This window comes from Megachile rotundata, chromosome 16, assembly GCF_050947335.1.
Source record: "Megachile rotundata isolate GNS110a chromosome 16, iyMegRotu1, whole genome shotgun sequence".
Taxonomy (NCBI): Eukaryota; Metazoa; Arthropoda; class Insecta; order Hymenoptera; family Megachilidae; genus Megachile; species Megachile rotundata.
The window spans coordinates 10240498-10256174 of record NC_134998.1 but is presented as its reverse complement, the minus strand read 5'-3'; the positions used below and the strand labels follow the sequence as shown (position 1 = coordinate 10256174).

The window sequence follows — 15677 nt, the reverse complement described above, 5'->3', positions numbered from 1 at the left end:
GGTATCTCTAATAACGCAAAATGTAAAAGAGAACGAAAATGGCGGCCATGTAGGGAAATTAAAGGAGTAGGTAATTAACGGTAGTAAAAATCAATATCAATATCCGAGATAAAAGAATGAAAAAAGGAAGATCAGTGATTTAATAACGAAGAGACACGCGATTTCATCGATCATAACCTCCACGTCAACAGCACAATTTTATTTTTCGCCTGAAATCTGATCGATACAATCGTACAATTCTTCGATCGACAGATTATTTCGTTTTCATCATTTTTTTTTTCTTTATTCGTTTCCTTTGTTTTTTCTTTTTTTTTCAAGTTTAATTCTCGATTACACGACGGCGCAGGCTGCTTCATCTTTCTGAGTTCACACGAATAATTAACGGCTTACAATTACACTTCATTACAGATTCAATAATATATATATATATTTATATATTTATATATTCATATATAATAGGTATTTTTTGTTTTCTTTAATATATTTCTTTATGTACAGAGGGCAGCTTGCCTAGTAGGTTTATAACGTCACGTGACCATTGAAGTAATCAAAATGGACGCTGATCGTCACTGATAATTGACGCCAGATATCGATTCCGTTTTCGCCGACTAACTACATTTTCCTATACACACTCGTCAATTATTCGCCGATAAAGTATCCAACTTTCACCCGATTTCTCGTTTCATGGAAACGAACAAAGTTTAACATTTATGAATTTATTTTTATAGGTTAATTAAACTAAATCAGGTCAATTTTCGAGTGCCCACTTCAATTGCTACGTTCTCGATCGATAGAACGTTTGCGAGCGGAACAAATTCGTGTATTTTGAAAACGTTCGCTTATTGTCACGTGGAAAACATGAATTTTTGCTATTTAACGCGTTCTGCTTGCTCACGAGAAGGCAAGTAACATACGGAAGTAACAAATGCTAGATTAATAACCATTGTCCACTCAGGTGTTTGTGACATTAATCAGATCAAATTACTTTGCGTAAATTTACTCAAACGAACGTGTCACTTTCCCTAAATTTTGCAATTTTCTAAGGATAAAAGATCTTAACTCTAAATTTTCCTAAATGGCAAACTGAAACCCTCGATGGAAAACTTGTCCGAATCTTCAAATTTCTCCATAGTTACCCAGGTTCGCTAGCCATTGTGTGTTCAACGTCCACGCCAATCTGCTCCAATGGTCACGACAATTCTATTAACATCGTCTCAGGTGCCCGAGCATCGAACCACTCTCCGAAAATCGAATTTAAAGTTGTGCATCGATCGACGTCGTCTAAAAACAGTTTCAAAAGGGAAACGCTTCCAAAAGTTCATTTTTCGGGGCAGAAAAGAAGAATCTATAGAATAGAAACGCGCGATGTGGATTTTGTTTCGTTAGTCGCGTGAACCCCGGATCCACGGGGTCTCCCTGCACGGTCCGCGCTTGCGCAGCGCCGACTGCGCACCCTCGCTCGAACCCGCGCGCCTTGGCGGCAGATTCGAACCTCCTCTACGCGTAATTCGATGTTCCACGTTATGGTAGCAGTAAAATTCGTCGCGACGGGGTTCGTGCGAGATTTCCCTTTCGACGAAAATGAACGACGTCTGCTCGCGATCGGACTCGGATCAGCTCGATGACACCTCCGCGTAATCAGGCTACAACCATCATACATATTTATATATATGTATACAGGGCGAATCGAGTAATATTGGTCGGTCCGATCGTTTTTACCATCGATCAATTTGGACGAGTGCAAACCGATCCATCGATCTTGACACCGGAGCAAAAGTTACTGTAATACGATCTTGTGGTTGTTTCAAATCAGTGTTCTGGTTAGCCTTGGTCCAAGTACCGATGGCAGAAACGACCGGTTCGGTCACGTTTCACGGTTCATCCTGTACATATACGTATTTTATGTGCACATATATAAATATATCGATCGAGAAAGGAGGAAAGAAAAAGAGTAGAACGAAGAATGGCCGGAAAACAGGGGTAAAGGAACGACGAACAAGATGAACTAGAGCCAACATTGTCACTCGACCTTCCTCCTCCTCCTCTTTCTCTCTCTCTCTCGCTCTCTCTTTCTCTGTTCCACGCATACCGTTACACACACGCGACAGAGTACACACACGGCCAGGTACGCACACGCATTCGTCCACACATGTACAGGCATACACGCGTTTTTCATCTAATATTTCTCCTCCTTCGTCTTCCTTATTATTTTTTCGTTATTCAGCTGGTATCGCGATTAAATGGCCTTGCACGTTCTTAGCAATTACAGTTGTCGCTCGCTTGATTGGTCGGCTGATCGGTTAGTCGTTGACCCTTCGCCTGACCCACGCCGACCGCGAGCAAGGTCGGATCGTTGTCCAAGGACTCGCTCATCTTGTCGCATATTATGTCCACCAGCTGCTCGAACACCGTCTGCGAAAAACAAACAGGTTCACTTGCTCTGTTATTACGTGACCTACTTTTCGAGTTAGAGGCGCTTTTAAAACTTTACTCCAGAAGCTAAATGTGTCAGATAATATAGAAGATGAATATTCTAGCCTTCATTACTAACCTGAATTTACTGGGTGATGTACGAGTAATCTGAGCTGGGTATGCACATGTTTTAAGAGCTGATGAGCTAGGTGTGGGTCTAACGTTAGGTGCTGTAGTCTGACCTTCTACTCCAGAAGCTGTAGTAATCTACTTCAGACCTATCTGTATTACAATCTGATCTGATGGATCAATGATCTGACCTGGACGAATGATCTAACCTGGATGAATGATCTGACCTACACCTGTGGACCTAACTCCATCAGAACCTGTGTTCAGATAATCAGATCCAAAACTGTCTTAACCTGTTTGTTAACCCAAAGTTTCCTCACATTTTAGCTTAATTAATTTAAACAAGAAACATAAACCCATGTGCTCTAAAGCCTGAACTAACATAACCTCGTTACCGTAATTGTAGGTCAAGCAGTACAACCGAAAGTTAAATTGCGTCACGTAAGAATTTCTTGCGATAATTGCTCAGACATTATCGTTAAAAACAGATGAGTAGAGAAATCGATAGACGTCGATGTGTCAATGCCAGTACGGCCGATTATGCGAGGGTGATTAATGGGTGCAGATGAGCGTTAATCGAGGACGCCCGATCGAAGGTAATGGTACACCGTGCACACACCTCGTGGATGGAAATAAGTGCTGAAACGTGACACAACCTTTCCACCGTCTATTAGTTATCCTAGATAATGGACTCGGCAAACAGTCCGAGAAAAATGAAAATTGTCTGAGTTAGGGTCAGACGTCTACTTAAGTCTGGAGTTAGTAGAGCTACTCGATGTGGATAGATTGGTGTTGGGACTCTAATCACTTCTTCTATACTTGAGCTGAGTCATCTTTCTTTTATGCCGAGACTTCACCACCGGGTACCAGGTACAGATGTGTACTTGCCGTTAGGCAGCTCTGTGCTTCAGTTAGGTTTGGGCTACACCTAGGTTAGATTGTTCATTTATTACACTTTGCAATGCTAGCTTAGGTCTAGCACTTAGCTGAAAGGAATCATTACTACTGAGCTTCAGTTAGGTTTGTACACCTAGGTCAGATTGTTCATTTATTACACTTTGCAATGCTAGCTTAGGTCTGGGACTTAGCTGAAAGGAATCATTACTACTGAGCTTCAGTTAGGTTTGTACACCTATGTCAGATTGTTCATTTATTACACTTTGCAATTCTAGCTTAGGTCTAGGACTTAGCTGAAAGGAATCGTTACTACTGGGCTTCAGTTAGGTTTGTACACCTAGGTCAGATTGTTCATTTATCACACTTTGCAATGCTAGCTTAGGTCTGGGACTTAGCTGAAAGGAATCATTACTACTGAGCTTCAGTTAGGTTTGGGCTACACCTAGGTCAGATTGTTCATTTATCACACTTTGAATTGCTAGCTTAGGTCTAGCACTTAGCTGAAAGGAATCATTACTACTGAGCTTCAGTTAGGTTTGGGGTACACCTAGGTCAGATTGTTCATTTATTACACTTTGCAATGCTAGCTTAGGTCTAGGACTTAGCTGAAAGGAATCATTACTACTGAGCTTCAGTTAGGTTTGTACACCTAGGTCAGATTGTTCATTTATTACACTTTGCAATGCTAGCTTAGGTCTAGGACTTAGCTGAAAGGAATCGTTACTACTGGGCTTCAGTTAGGTTTGTACACCTAGGTCAGATTGTTCATTTATTACACTTTGCAATTCTAGCTTAGGTCTAGGACTTAGCTGAAAGAAATCATTACTACTGAGCTTCAGTTAGGTTTGGGGTACACCTAGGTCAGATTGTCCATTTATCACACTTTGAATTGCTAGCTTAGGTCTAGGACTCAGTTCGAATTAATCATTAGTACTGTGGAGTTATATCTGGAGACCTATGTCAGGTTATTGGACTTCGCAACCGAGGTAGGCTAGGTTTAGAACTCAGCTCAAATGTCTACTATACCTGGGCTAGGTATGGTACACCGGTTATTCATTTATTGCACTCTGCAACCCAGATAGGTTTAGAGTGCACCCAGCTCAAATTACTCGCTCACTACGTTCAGCTTAAATCTGGAGTACGTCCGGTCAGATTACTCATGCACCACAATTTGGATGGGAATAGACCCAGGTCAAACTACTCGTCCACTATCGTTTCTAACCCAGATGCATCATAAGTCAGATATGATAGAAGAATTAAGAATTTGTATTTACTGTTTTTTGAGGGGTTTTCGGATTTTGCAGCGAATGTGTAATGTACCTTGATGTTAATGTTCTCTTTGGCGGACGTCTCGAAGAACTGTACACCTAATTGGTCCGCCAGTTGTTTGCCTCTTTCGAAACTGATGACCCTCTCCTCGTCCATGTCGCACTTGTTGCCGACCAGGATCACTTGGGCGTTGTCGCACGAATAGGTCTTGATCTGCGTGACCCAGTCTTGGACCGAATTGAACGATTCCTCGTTTGTGATGTCGTACATTAGAATGAAACCCATCGCCCCTCTGTAGTAGGCCGTTGTTATCGTTCTGTATCTCTCCTGACCTGCCGTGTCCTAAAAATGTCCACACAATTGTTCTACCTGTTCTCTCATAAATAAAGAAATTTGATCAACACGAGTTTATCGTAAATACAAGTATAGTTTTCATCCGACAATTTTTATAGATTCATGTTTTATTTCTTTTCTTCGCTATCTCGCGCTGGTAAATTAGCAAGCCGTCATGAACAGGGAGATAGGGTGATGTACGACGCATAGCCATTAAGTGATAAATGAACGTGCAGGCGAATAAATTAGTGACAACTATGAATACTTCGAATATTGATCGTCGCACACGTATTCTGGGTCCCAGGTCCTGGTATAATTGTGAGCGATGAGACTGTTATGGTAAGAATAAGTTAATACTAACCCAGATTTGTAACTTGACCCTTTTGTCGTGTCTGAAGACCGTTTTCACTTTAAAATCGATGCCCACGGTGGAGACGAAGGCCGAGGTGAAGGAATCGTCCGCGTAACGGAAGAGGAAGGACGTTTTGCCGACGGACGAGTTGCCGATGATCAGCAACTTGAACATGTAGTCGAAGTTTTGGTCCGCGGCCTCCTTCTGCATCTTTGGATCCTGGCCCGCCATCTGTCAACAAGTCCTTCATGAATACAAAACAGTCCTTCACCGATACAAAATCGTCGAAATAAAAAAAATACTTGAATTGTTTAAATAAAGGATTAAATTCAATAAAGTTTTAACGAGGAAGCACGAAACAGTAGAACTTGGAGGCAACGGAAAATTTCATTTGAATAGGGAAAAAAGCGTTCGCTGTTCACCCCAGTGACCCAATATCTCGCGAATGAGAGAAAGCTCGCGTCGTCCTAGCATGAAAAACGAAATCCCTTCTTTTTTCCTCATTTTTTTCAGAAAGGTCGTGAATCGAGTTTTCTTTCCCACGCGTTTTCTCCCTCCTGTGTCACAAAGATTGCGTGGAGCTCTTTAAACGACACTTCATCTTTCCAGCCTGAAACGAGGGGTGGCCAACGACGTGAAAAAGTGTAGCACTTTAATCGCAGCCACTTTCCAGAGGCGTTTTGCGAAAAAACCGGTGAAATTGAACGATGAACATCACGAAAATCAAACGTGAAACCTTCCTCGTTTATCAAGCTTTCAAGAGATCCTCCACTTATCAAGGTATTAGACTTGGGGCATTCTGGGGACTTTTGGGGTTTGAGAAATGTGAGTGATTTCAAGGATATTTGTAGCAGTGGGGATATTAGGGATTCTAGGACTTTTGGAGTTCCAGAAATCGCAATTACCTCAGTGGTTCTAGGGATATTAGGAGTATTAGGGATATTAAGGATCCTAGGACTTTTGGAGTTACAGGAGACCCTGAATTCTCAGTGTTTCCAGGGATATTAGGAATTCTGGGGACTTTTGGAGTTTCAGGAATCTCAGTACATTCTATGGTTCCAGGGATATTAGGAGCACTGGAGATCTTAGGGATCCTAGGACACCTTAAGGTTCCAGGAGACCCCGAATTAGTGCTTCCAAGGATATTAGGGATTCTAGGGACTTTTGGAGTTTCAAGAATCTCAGTAACTTCTGTGGTTCCAGGGATATTATGAACACTGGAGATCTTAGAGATCCTAGGACTCCTTGGAGTTCCAGGAGACCCTGAACTCTCAGTGCTCCCAAAGATATTATGGCTTCTAGGGACTTTTGGAGTTTCAGAAATTGCAGTAACCTCAGTGATTCCAGGGATATTAGGAGTATTGGGGATATTAAGGATCCTAGGACTTTTGGAGTTCCAGGAGACCCTGAACTCTCAGTGCTCCCAAAGATATTATGTCTTCTAGGGACTTTTGGAGTTTCATGAATTTTAGTAACCTCCGTGGTTCCAGGGACATTAGAAGTATTGAGGATATTAAGAATTCTAAAAAATTTTGGAGATCCAGAAGACTCTGAACACTGTGTGATCTCAGGGATATTAGTGATTCTAGGGAATTCTTTTGGAGTTCCAGAAATTTTAGTAACTTCTGTGATTCCAGGAATATTTCTAGAGATATGAGGAAGAGTTCTAGGGATATGAAGGATCCTAGAGACTTTTGGATTTTCATGAATATCATTGATTCCAAGGATATTAGGGACCCTATACATTTTTGTAGTATTATAAATTTCAATGTTCCCAGAAAATTCTATACAAAAACATTCTGCACCAACACAAGTCACTATGACACTCAATAAAATTCCCTAGTTATACACACCCAGAGCCACAATCGTTCAGTAAAATCCATCATCCATTAAAAATGAATAAAAATCCTTGAATTATTGTTTGCAAAATGACGCACACAATAACCTATCGAAGTTACAGGTTGTTATTTCAATTAATAAAGAAGATAGTAGAGATTTAGTCGCGAGTATAGTCGGTTCGGTGCGCTCGAAAACGACCGAACGGATTCCACGATAGCACTATTCGCAATTAGCGAGCAATATCGCGAACCACGATTCAGGAAATGCACGCGTGCTGGTACCGGAAGTCTGTTCTGCGGGCTAATCTCGACGATGGACATCATTCGAGCCATTCTGGTCCGCATTTCTAGCACGGAGTCCTTCACCACCGGTCTCCCATTGTTCCTAGCTTCCCCTCGCTGCTTCATCTCTTCGGTTTCCACGTAAAATTTCCTCACTGCTTTAAATATTCAAAGGAATTATTAGCGTCTTACGTTGTTTATAGTTTTCATCATTTTTTCAAACAATTTTAATTACACGTATTTTATTTAGCTAGTTCGTTTTGTTTGCCAAGTTAAAATAGTAAAAGAAGGATTTTTGTTTAGAGATAATTTTACCAACTTTTGACGGATTTCGGGAGCAGCGTGAAACGTCGAACGAACACTTGGAAACTTTTACTGGACAATCTTTCAACCTAGCCACGTTTACGGTTTCTTACGACGATATCGCGGTTTCTCGATACGTGTGTGCACGCCTACGCAGGAGTGGAAGACAAATGGTACCACGGGGGCCATTTTCAATTTCCACTGCGACCACATCTGCTACAATTCATTGTCTCCTTCTAACAGAAGTTTTATTGCGAATGTTTACATATTTAACTTAACATCTTACGTGTTTAATCTTACTCGTGCAATTTAACATATTACATGTTTAACCTTGCTATGATTTAACATTTTACATAATTAAGTTTACATATCTTATTTAACATTTCACGTGTTTAATGTTGCATATATGATTTAACATTTTATACATTTAATTTTACATGCATGATTTAACATTTTACATAATTAAATTTACATATCTTATTTAACATTTCACGTGTTTAATGTTGCATATATGATTTAACATTTTATACATTTAATTTTACATGCATGATTTAACATTTTACATAATTAACTTTACATAAATTATTTAACATTTCACGTTTTTAATGTTGCATGTGTGATTTAACATTTTACGCATTTAATTTTACATGCATGATTTAACATTTTACATATGTAACTTTACATATCTTATTTAACATTTCACGTGTTTAATGTTGCATGTGTGATTTAACATTTTATGCATTTAAACTTACATGTATGATTCAACATTTTACATAATTAACTTTACATATATTATTTAACATTTCACGTTTTTAATGTTGCATGTGTGATTTAACATTTTACGCATTTAATTTTACATGCATGATTTAACATTTTACATAATTAACTTTACATAAATTATTTAACATTTCACGTTTTTAATGTTGCATGTGTGATTTAACATTTTACGCATTTAATTTTACATGCATGATTTAACATTTTACATATGTAACTTTACATATCTTATTTAACATTTCACGTGTTTAATGTTGCATGTGTGATTTAACATTTTACACATTTAATCTTACATGCATGATTTAACATTTTACATAATTAAGTTTACATATCTTATTTAACATTTCACGTGTTTAATGTTGCATGTGTGATTTAACATTTTACACATTTAATTTTACATGCATGATTTAACATTTTACATATGTAACTTTACATATCTTATTTAGCATTTCACGTATTTAATGTTGCATGTGTGATTTAACATTTTACGCATTTAATCTTACATTCATGATTTAACATTTTACATATGTAACTTTACATATATTATTTAACATTTCACGTGTTTAATGTTGCATGTGTGATTTAACATTTTACACATTTAATCTTATATGCATGATTTAACATTTTACATATGTAACCTTGATTTAACATTTTACATATTTAATCTTCCGTATCGTAGGACGTCATTAAAAATTATTAATGAAGGCTGTCTAAACGAGAAAAAATTTTGTGTTTAATGTATTAATGGAATAAAGAATGATTGCAGTTGAAGTTGAACTTTGTAGGATGTTCTTTTACGATTTTAATAAAACTTCAACGAAGAACGAGACATCGATCAATAACGTTATCGAATGCAATTTCCTGGCACAACTGCAACGTTGTTTCATGGGGGATCGATAATCCCACAATTGGGACATCTAAACCCAATAATTCTGCATACAAATCTTTCGTTATCCCTCCTTAAACCATCACTGTCTAACATACGTGATGGAGCCATTCGTCAATCTTTAAGAAGATGAAAGTATTTTTTATATTTTAGGAAAATGTGGTTTTCCCTCCTCTTTGCTTAACCTAAAATTACAATATTCGGAACACTGACAATTTATTATATACTATATTTCATATAACAATAATGTTATATAACAAATAATATCTTTATAGCCTTCTCTCATCTTTGTCTTAACCCAACCTAACCTAAAATCACAATATTCCTTGTATCCGCAATTCAGAATTTCTTACACGAATAACTTAACCTAACCTAATTTAAATTTATAGTATTCGATATAACCTGACATCGTAGCATTTCACACGGAAAAAAGTATCTGTAATCACACGTTAAAAAGGGATGCATAACTTTTTTATTATTGACCCATAAACACCTTCGAACCATCTCACTTTATGGAAAAGCATTTTCAAGTTTTAGTGCTCGTTTCAACGGCTTTGAAGAAAGTGAACGCGAGGAATCATTTTGCTCGCCGTATCGGTCTCGGTTAATCGTATTCTGAACTGATATGAAAGACCGTGACTTTTTCCGGACGTCAGGTGCGACCACAGATATCGGGGGGCCACGTGCCAAGTGAGAAATATATTTGTACGAGCCAGCTACTCATCAATTTTCACTTTTACTTGGTTACGTCTCTTAGTTTGGAAGAATGAGAAAATTAAACGAGGATCGAAGAAGTAAATACAGCAATTACTAACCTAACCTATGAATACAAAATGATCCTCCAAAAACTACGAGTTCAAAAATAATAAAAAATCACAAAATATCCAACATCTCCCAATAATTTAATAATCAAGAAGTTCACTCCCTTTCGCAAGTAATTATTGAAAGTTCCTACCTAACCTAACCTAACCTACAAGCCTAAAATAATCCTAAAACCATAGATCCGAAAAAAAATTGCATGCAACATCTCCCAATAATTTAATACCCAAGAAGTTCACTCCCTTTTGCAAGTAATTATTGAAAGTGCCTACCTAACCCAACCTAACCTACAAGCCCAAAATAATCCTAAAACCACAGGTCCAAAAAAAATTGCATACATCTCCCTACAATTTAATAATCAAGAAGTTCACTCCCTTTTGCAAGTAATTATTGAAAGTTCCTACCTAACCTAACCTAACCTACAAGCCCAAAATAATCCTAAAACCACAGGTCCAAAAAATTGCATACATCTCCCTACAATTTAATAATCAAGAAGTTCACTCCCTTTTGCAAGTGATTACTGAAAGTTCCTACCTAACCTAACCTAACCTATAAGCCCAAAATAATCCTAAAACCACAGGTCCAAAGAAAATTGCATACATCTCCCTACAATTTAATAATCAAGAAGTTCACTCCCTTTTGTAAGTACTTATTGAAAGTTCCTACCTAACCTAACCTAACCTACAAGCCCAAAATAATCCTAAAACCACAGGTCCAAAAAATTGCATACATCTCCCAACAATTTAATAATCAAGAAGTTCACTCCCTTTCGCAAGTACTTATTGAAAGTTCCTACCTAACCTAACCTAACCTACAAGCCCAAAATAATCCTAAAACCACAGGTCCAAAAAAAATTGCATGCAACATCTCCCAACAATCCGCCGATCAAAAAGCTCGTCCCTTTTTACAAGTAATTGATTGAAAACTCGATCAGCTGTGCCTGCACGTGCATTTATGCCAAAAACTGGACTCCAAAAGATGGGTCTATAAATAAACTTGACGCTGAGCCACAGACACTGCGAACTTTTTACCCTAGGTGGGAGGTTCTTATCGATTTCATGCCCGAGTCGCGGAGGCAACTCCAGATATCCCTCGGATTTCAAGTCCTATCGTTTCTGTTTCGCTTATTTCTAGCATGCTCGTCGAATTAAAAGCTTCTGTCTCGCTGGAAAAGAGTTACCCAGCATCGGCTGCACTTCAAAAGGCCGATTCGATGCGCCGTGCAGCTTCAAGAATCATTCTTTTATCTCCGATAAATATGCGTCGTGTATGCTCCAGTGAGTTAACGGAGGCGCATGTACCATTGTGCAACAATAATTATAGGAGACCATGGCAGTTTGAGAATGGGGGTCAAAAATCAATACCGAGGGAGGGCTACGTCCTTTGTACGGCAGCCATTTTTTCGGTGGTTTTGGGATCTTGGGGATCAAACTTTTAGACCTGAGGGGAAAACGAGGACCTGGGAGATTATGGGGTGTCTAGGAGTTGGGGTTTCCAGATACAAGAGTCTTTGAAGAAGCTAGGATTTTGGTAGGTTTCAGAAATACTGGGACCTGGAGGATTCCAAAGAGCACAACCTCTAGACCATAATCTCTAGAGGTATCTTAGGAGTCATAGGGATCCTAGGAGGGTTTCTAAGAGACCAGGGAGTGTAGAGGTCCTAGGAACCGAAGGGTACTAAGGAGTCCTAGGCACCAGAAGACTCCAAGGATCCTGGAGGTCCTATGAATGTATGAGTTCCAATGATGTGAGGGATCTAAGGATTTCTAGAAGTTCTAGGTGTTCCAGAAGTACCAGATAGATGCTAGGACTCCTAGAGAGACTATAACTGTCAGGGAGTCCACATCCAGGAAGATGCTTAGGACCCCAACAGTTCCAGGCATCCTACGATTCCTATAAGTCCTAAAGCCCCATAAGTCCCACAAGCTCCATAAGTCCAAGTGGTCTTAGTAGTCCCTGACGACCTAGAATTCCTAGGGTCCATAAAGTCCCACAAACCCCAGAGGTCCATCTGATTTCTCAGGAGTCCAGACATCCCACTAGCTCTAGAGTCCACAACGTCCCACAAATTCTAGAAGTCCCAGTCCAGAAGTGAACCCGGATTTCTCAGACAACCCAGAGAGTCTAAGGTCCGTGTAGTTCCATAAAATCCAGATGTCCAATCGCTGAAGCTCCACCAGTACGAAAGAGTCTGGGTGCCTAGGGAACGATTGCATACCGAATTCACGGGCCGGAAGTTCGACAACCTGTGAAGTTCCGTAAAAAGATTCCACCTGGGCGAAAATATGTCAGCCACCCACGCCTCGCGTTCGGAAGAGTGGCCATGGAAAGTGGGACAAGGTTCGCGATAATCGTATCGCCAGCGTCGTGTGTTAGCGTTGACATGCACGGCACACAATTGCATCCTTAATCGGCGCGATAACGCCTTCCGCGTGAAGACTGGTGGAACCAGAAATTTGGATATTTGTGCACGTGGGAGTGCATCATTGATAAGTTGGGTGTCCCAGGGACAGGACGCGGCAAGATGAAAGGCGCGCGACAAAAGAACGTCTTGAGGCTGTGACTCGCGAGAAGGACGATATGAATGATATAAACGCAAGAAATCGATTGTAAACGGACGACGCTGAAGTGATGCCTCCCCTTGGCTGCCGTTAATGCTCTTCAATTACTGTACAGGTATACAAGGATCTTTTGTATGTGAGCCTGAATGGCTCCTCAATAGTGACTGCGTTCAATTCGAATGGGTGCATTAAAACACCCGGATGAAACGTTTTATGTCTTATTTTTATATTACTAAGAAAGTTTGTTTGGGAAGAGCACAGGTAGAGGGCATCAATTTACCTGTTGCCCACGCACCTCGCGACACGAACAATTTTTGACGAACACAGTAGAACGATGTGGTAGATTAGATTAATCAACGAGTAAATAGGACTTAATTTTAGTCCTGCATTGACCTAACGTCTTAACCTTAGCCTCGATTCGACCTAACGTTTCAGTCTTGACCTCGAGGTGACCTTACGTATCAATCTTAGCCTTAACGAGATCTACTCTTGAAATCGTTCACCTAAGTTGATCTACAATCAAGCTTGGGTCTACTGACTTAACTCTAACTTAACCTAACATCTCGGTCTTAACCCTAACTTGATCTAACCTCTCAATCTAAGTCCTAACATGACCTAACCTCTCGATCTTAACCCTAAGTTGGTCTTAGCTCTCAATCTAAGCCCTAACATGACCTAACCTCTCGATCTTAACCCTAAGTTGGTCTAACCTCTCAATCTAAGCCCTAACATGACCTAACCTCTCGATCTTAACCCTAAGTTGGTCTTAGCTCTCAATCTAAGCCCTAACATGACCTAACCTATCGAATTTAACTCTAAGTTGGTCTAACCTCTCAATCTAAGCCCTAACATGACCTAACCTCTCGAGCTTAATCCTAAGTTGGTCTAACCTTTCAATCTAAGCCCTAACATGGCCTAACCCTTCGATCTTAACCCTAATTTGATCTAACCTCACAATCTAAGGCCTAACATGAGCTAATCGTTGGAACATAGCTCAAGTTTGACCTAACCCTTGAATGTTGGCTCTAATGTGTCCTCACCCTTTAACCATAGCTCTAACTAGACCTAACCTAGAAACTACTTGTGATAAAAAAAGTTGCCATACGTCTAAACAGTTGGCAAACAGTGCCGTTCTGTCCTATTAACCTTCTCGCCCAATTTCACCCTAACCTTTCGTGAATGGCACAGGGGTTCCCCTTTGAGAGCCACTCGATTCCCGATGGACTGACCAGCGGGAGCGTGAAATATTCGGTAAAATGGCGGAAACGTAATTAAGAAAGATCAGCACTCTCCACGCTGGTCATTATGTGGCGCCAAAGGGGTGGTTCGGTGGGACGAGGGGATAGCAACAGAGGAAATATTTTTGGAAGATCGATTTCCAACCCCTGACCACCCACGCCGGCTCGTTAGATGGGTTTCGATTCCAGCGGCTGCCGGAATGAGCGTGGATAGAAGATGGAGCCTCCGTATACGTACGTCGTGACGCTCGATGTCTGGATCTCAAAAACGCGTCCAAATCGATACGGCACGCTTCTCCGGATCCGTCTGTCCGTCAGAGCGTTATGTTTCGTCGATAAATGGAACTCGTGACGAGCCAACGCGAAATGTTTCACAGCTGACATGTTTGCTTTGGAAGAGGGAGCAGACCACGAAGAGGGGACGTAGGGAGCAGGTGGTCACTGACAGTCACTGAAACTGGCCGTCCATGGACGACCAGCGGAATCCACAGCCTCTAGAACGGTATAGCGGAGCAATCGATGTCCCCGTGTTCGGGGGTGTCCCGTGGACCACAGAGGACCCCCTTCGGTAGCTAGCCCCCGGTCAGGACCATAAGAAAGGCTGTCGATCGGCCTCGTGCGGCCTCAAAGCGTGTAAAAAGTCGACTCGACGGAGAAGCTTTGAAGAGAGGGAGAGAGACAGAGAGCAAGAGAAGGGGGGAGAAAGACAGAGAGAAATCAATAAGCAGCGTATCGACGGACTGGCTGGTCGGACAGAAATGTTCAGGCTCGAAAATCGCAAGGCTCGAGGCCGTGAGGCACACAGGACGAGTCTGTCCTTCCCGTCCGACGAGTCGTCACCGAGCCCGTACCTCCTGCAAACGTAGGTCCTGTCACGGCTCGAACTGGAGGGATGCACCACGCGCAGCACTGGTCTTCTTGCGACGATGAGATCCCGGTTTTGGTACGCGAGTCCAAGAAAACCGACACGGCCTGGCAACGCACGCAGCACGGGGGTTGTTTCGCGACGATTTTAAAGAGACTGGACTGGACTCGGTAAAGCCTCGCGCCACTGTAGTCCGTTATAGCTAAAATATCGACCATTTCGTGGACCCCCGCCCGTCTTCGGGCCAATCACGACGAAGGACGCGCCTGCGCCCTCGACAACCCGACTGACATCTCGACACCACCGGGAGAACCCTCCTCCTGGAGGGAGGACACTTGTTGATTTCGATTTTTCATGTGTCTACGACTATGGTGAGTCCCTGGAGATCCCTGCGTGATTTCTACATGAACGGTCGTTAGTATGGTAGAAATTCTTAGGTGAAGATATAACTCGCATTTTTGGTCCCAAAATATATATTATAGGCAGTAGAAAATTAATATTAATCAATATGTAATAAGTATATAACATATTAATTCAGAAAATCACTGTAAATGGGGTTTTTTTAAAATTGAACTAGTGGCGCCATCTCTTCAACAAACAGGGTGAACTACACGTATCTGGAGGAGGTCCTTCGTTAGTTCTATTTATCGCCACTAGGCGGCGCAACAGTCGCTGCCTCATTAGTACCTGCACAGTGTCACTAGATGGCACGACGTGTA

At 41.0% G+C, this 15677-nt stretch overlaps 1 protein-coding gene across 4 annotated transcripts; it reads right to left on the bottom strand.

Annotated features, from left to right (window-relative positions):
- Positions 1 to 161: 161 nt before the first annotated feature.
- On the bottom strand, positions 162 to 15117 carry Rab3 (RAS oncogene family member Rab3). 4 transcript variants are annotated; one of them, XM_012283504.2, is made up of 5 exons: positions 7832 to 7972; positions 7513 to 7670; positions 5402 to 5623; positions 4759 to 5049; positions 162 to 2412 (listed from the first exon to the last, which is right to left on the bottom strand). In XM_012283504.2, the coding sequence occupies exons 2-5, from the start codon at positions 7636 to 7638 to the stop codon at positions 2257 to 2259; spliced, it is 795 nt and encodes a 264-aa protein (XP_012138894.1). In that variant the 5' UTR covers positions 7639 to 7670; positions 7832 to 7972; the 3' UTR covers positions 162 to 2256. The 4 variants fall into 4 exon arrangements, with proteins under 4 accessions (XP_012138894.1, XP_012138893.1, XP_012138896.1 ...); XM_012283503.2 differs by having other exon boundaries at positions 7513 to 7667; positions 7832 to 7960; XM_012283506.2 differs by lacking the exons at positions 7513 to 7670; positions 7832 to 7972 and adding an exon at positions 14945 to 15117.
- Positions 15118 to 15677: the final 560 nt, after the last annotated feature.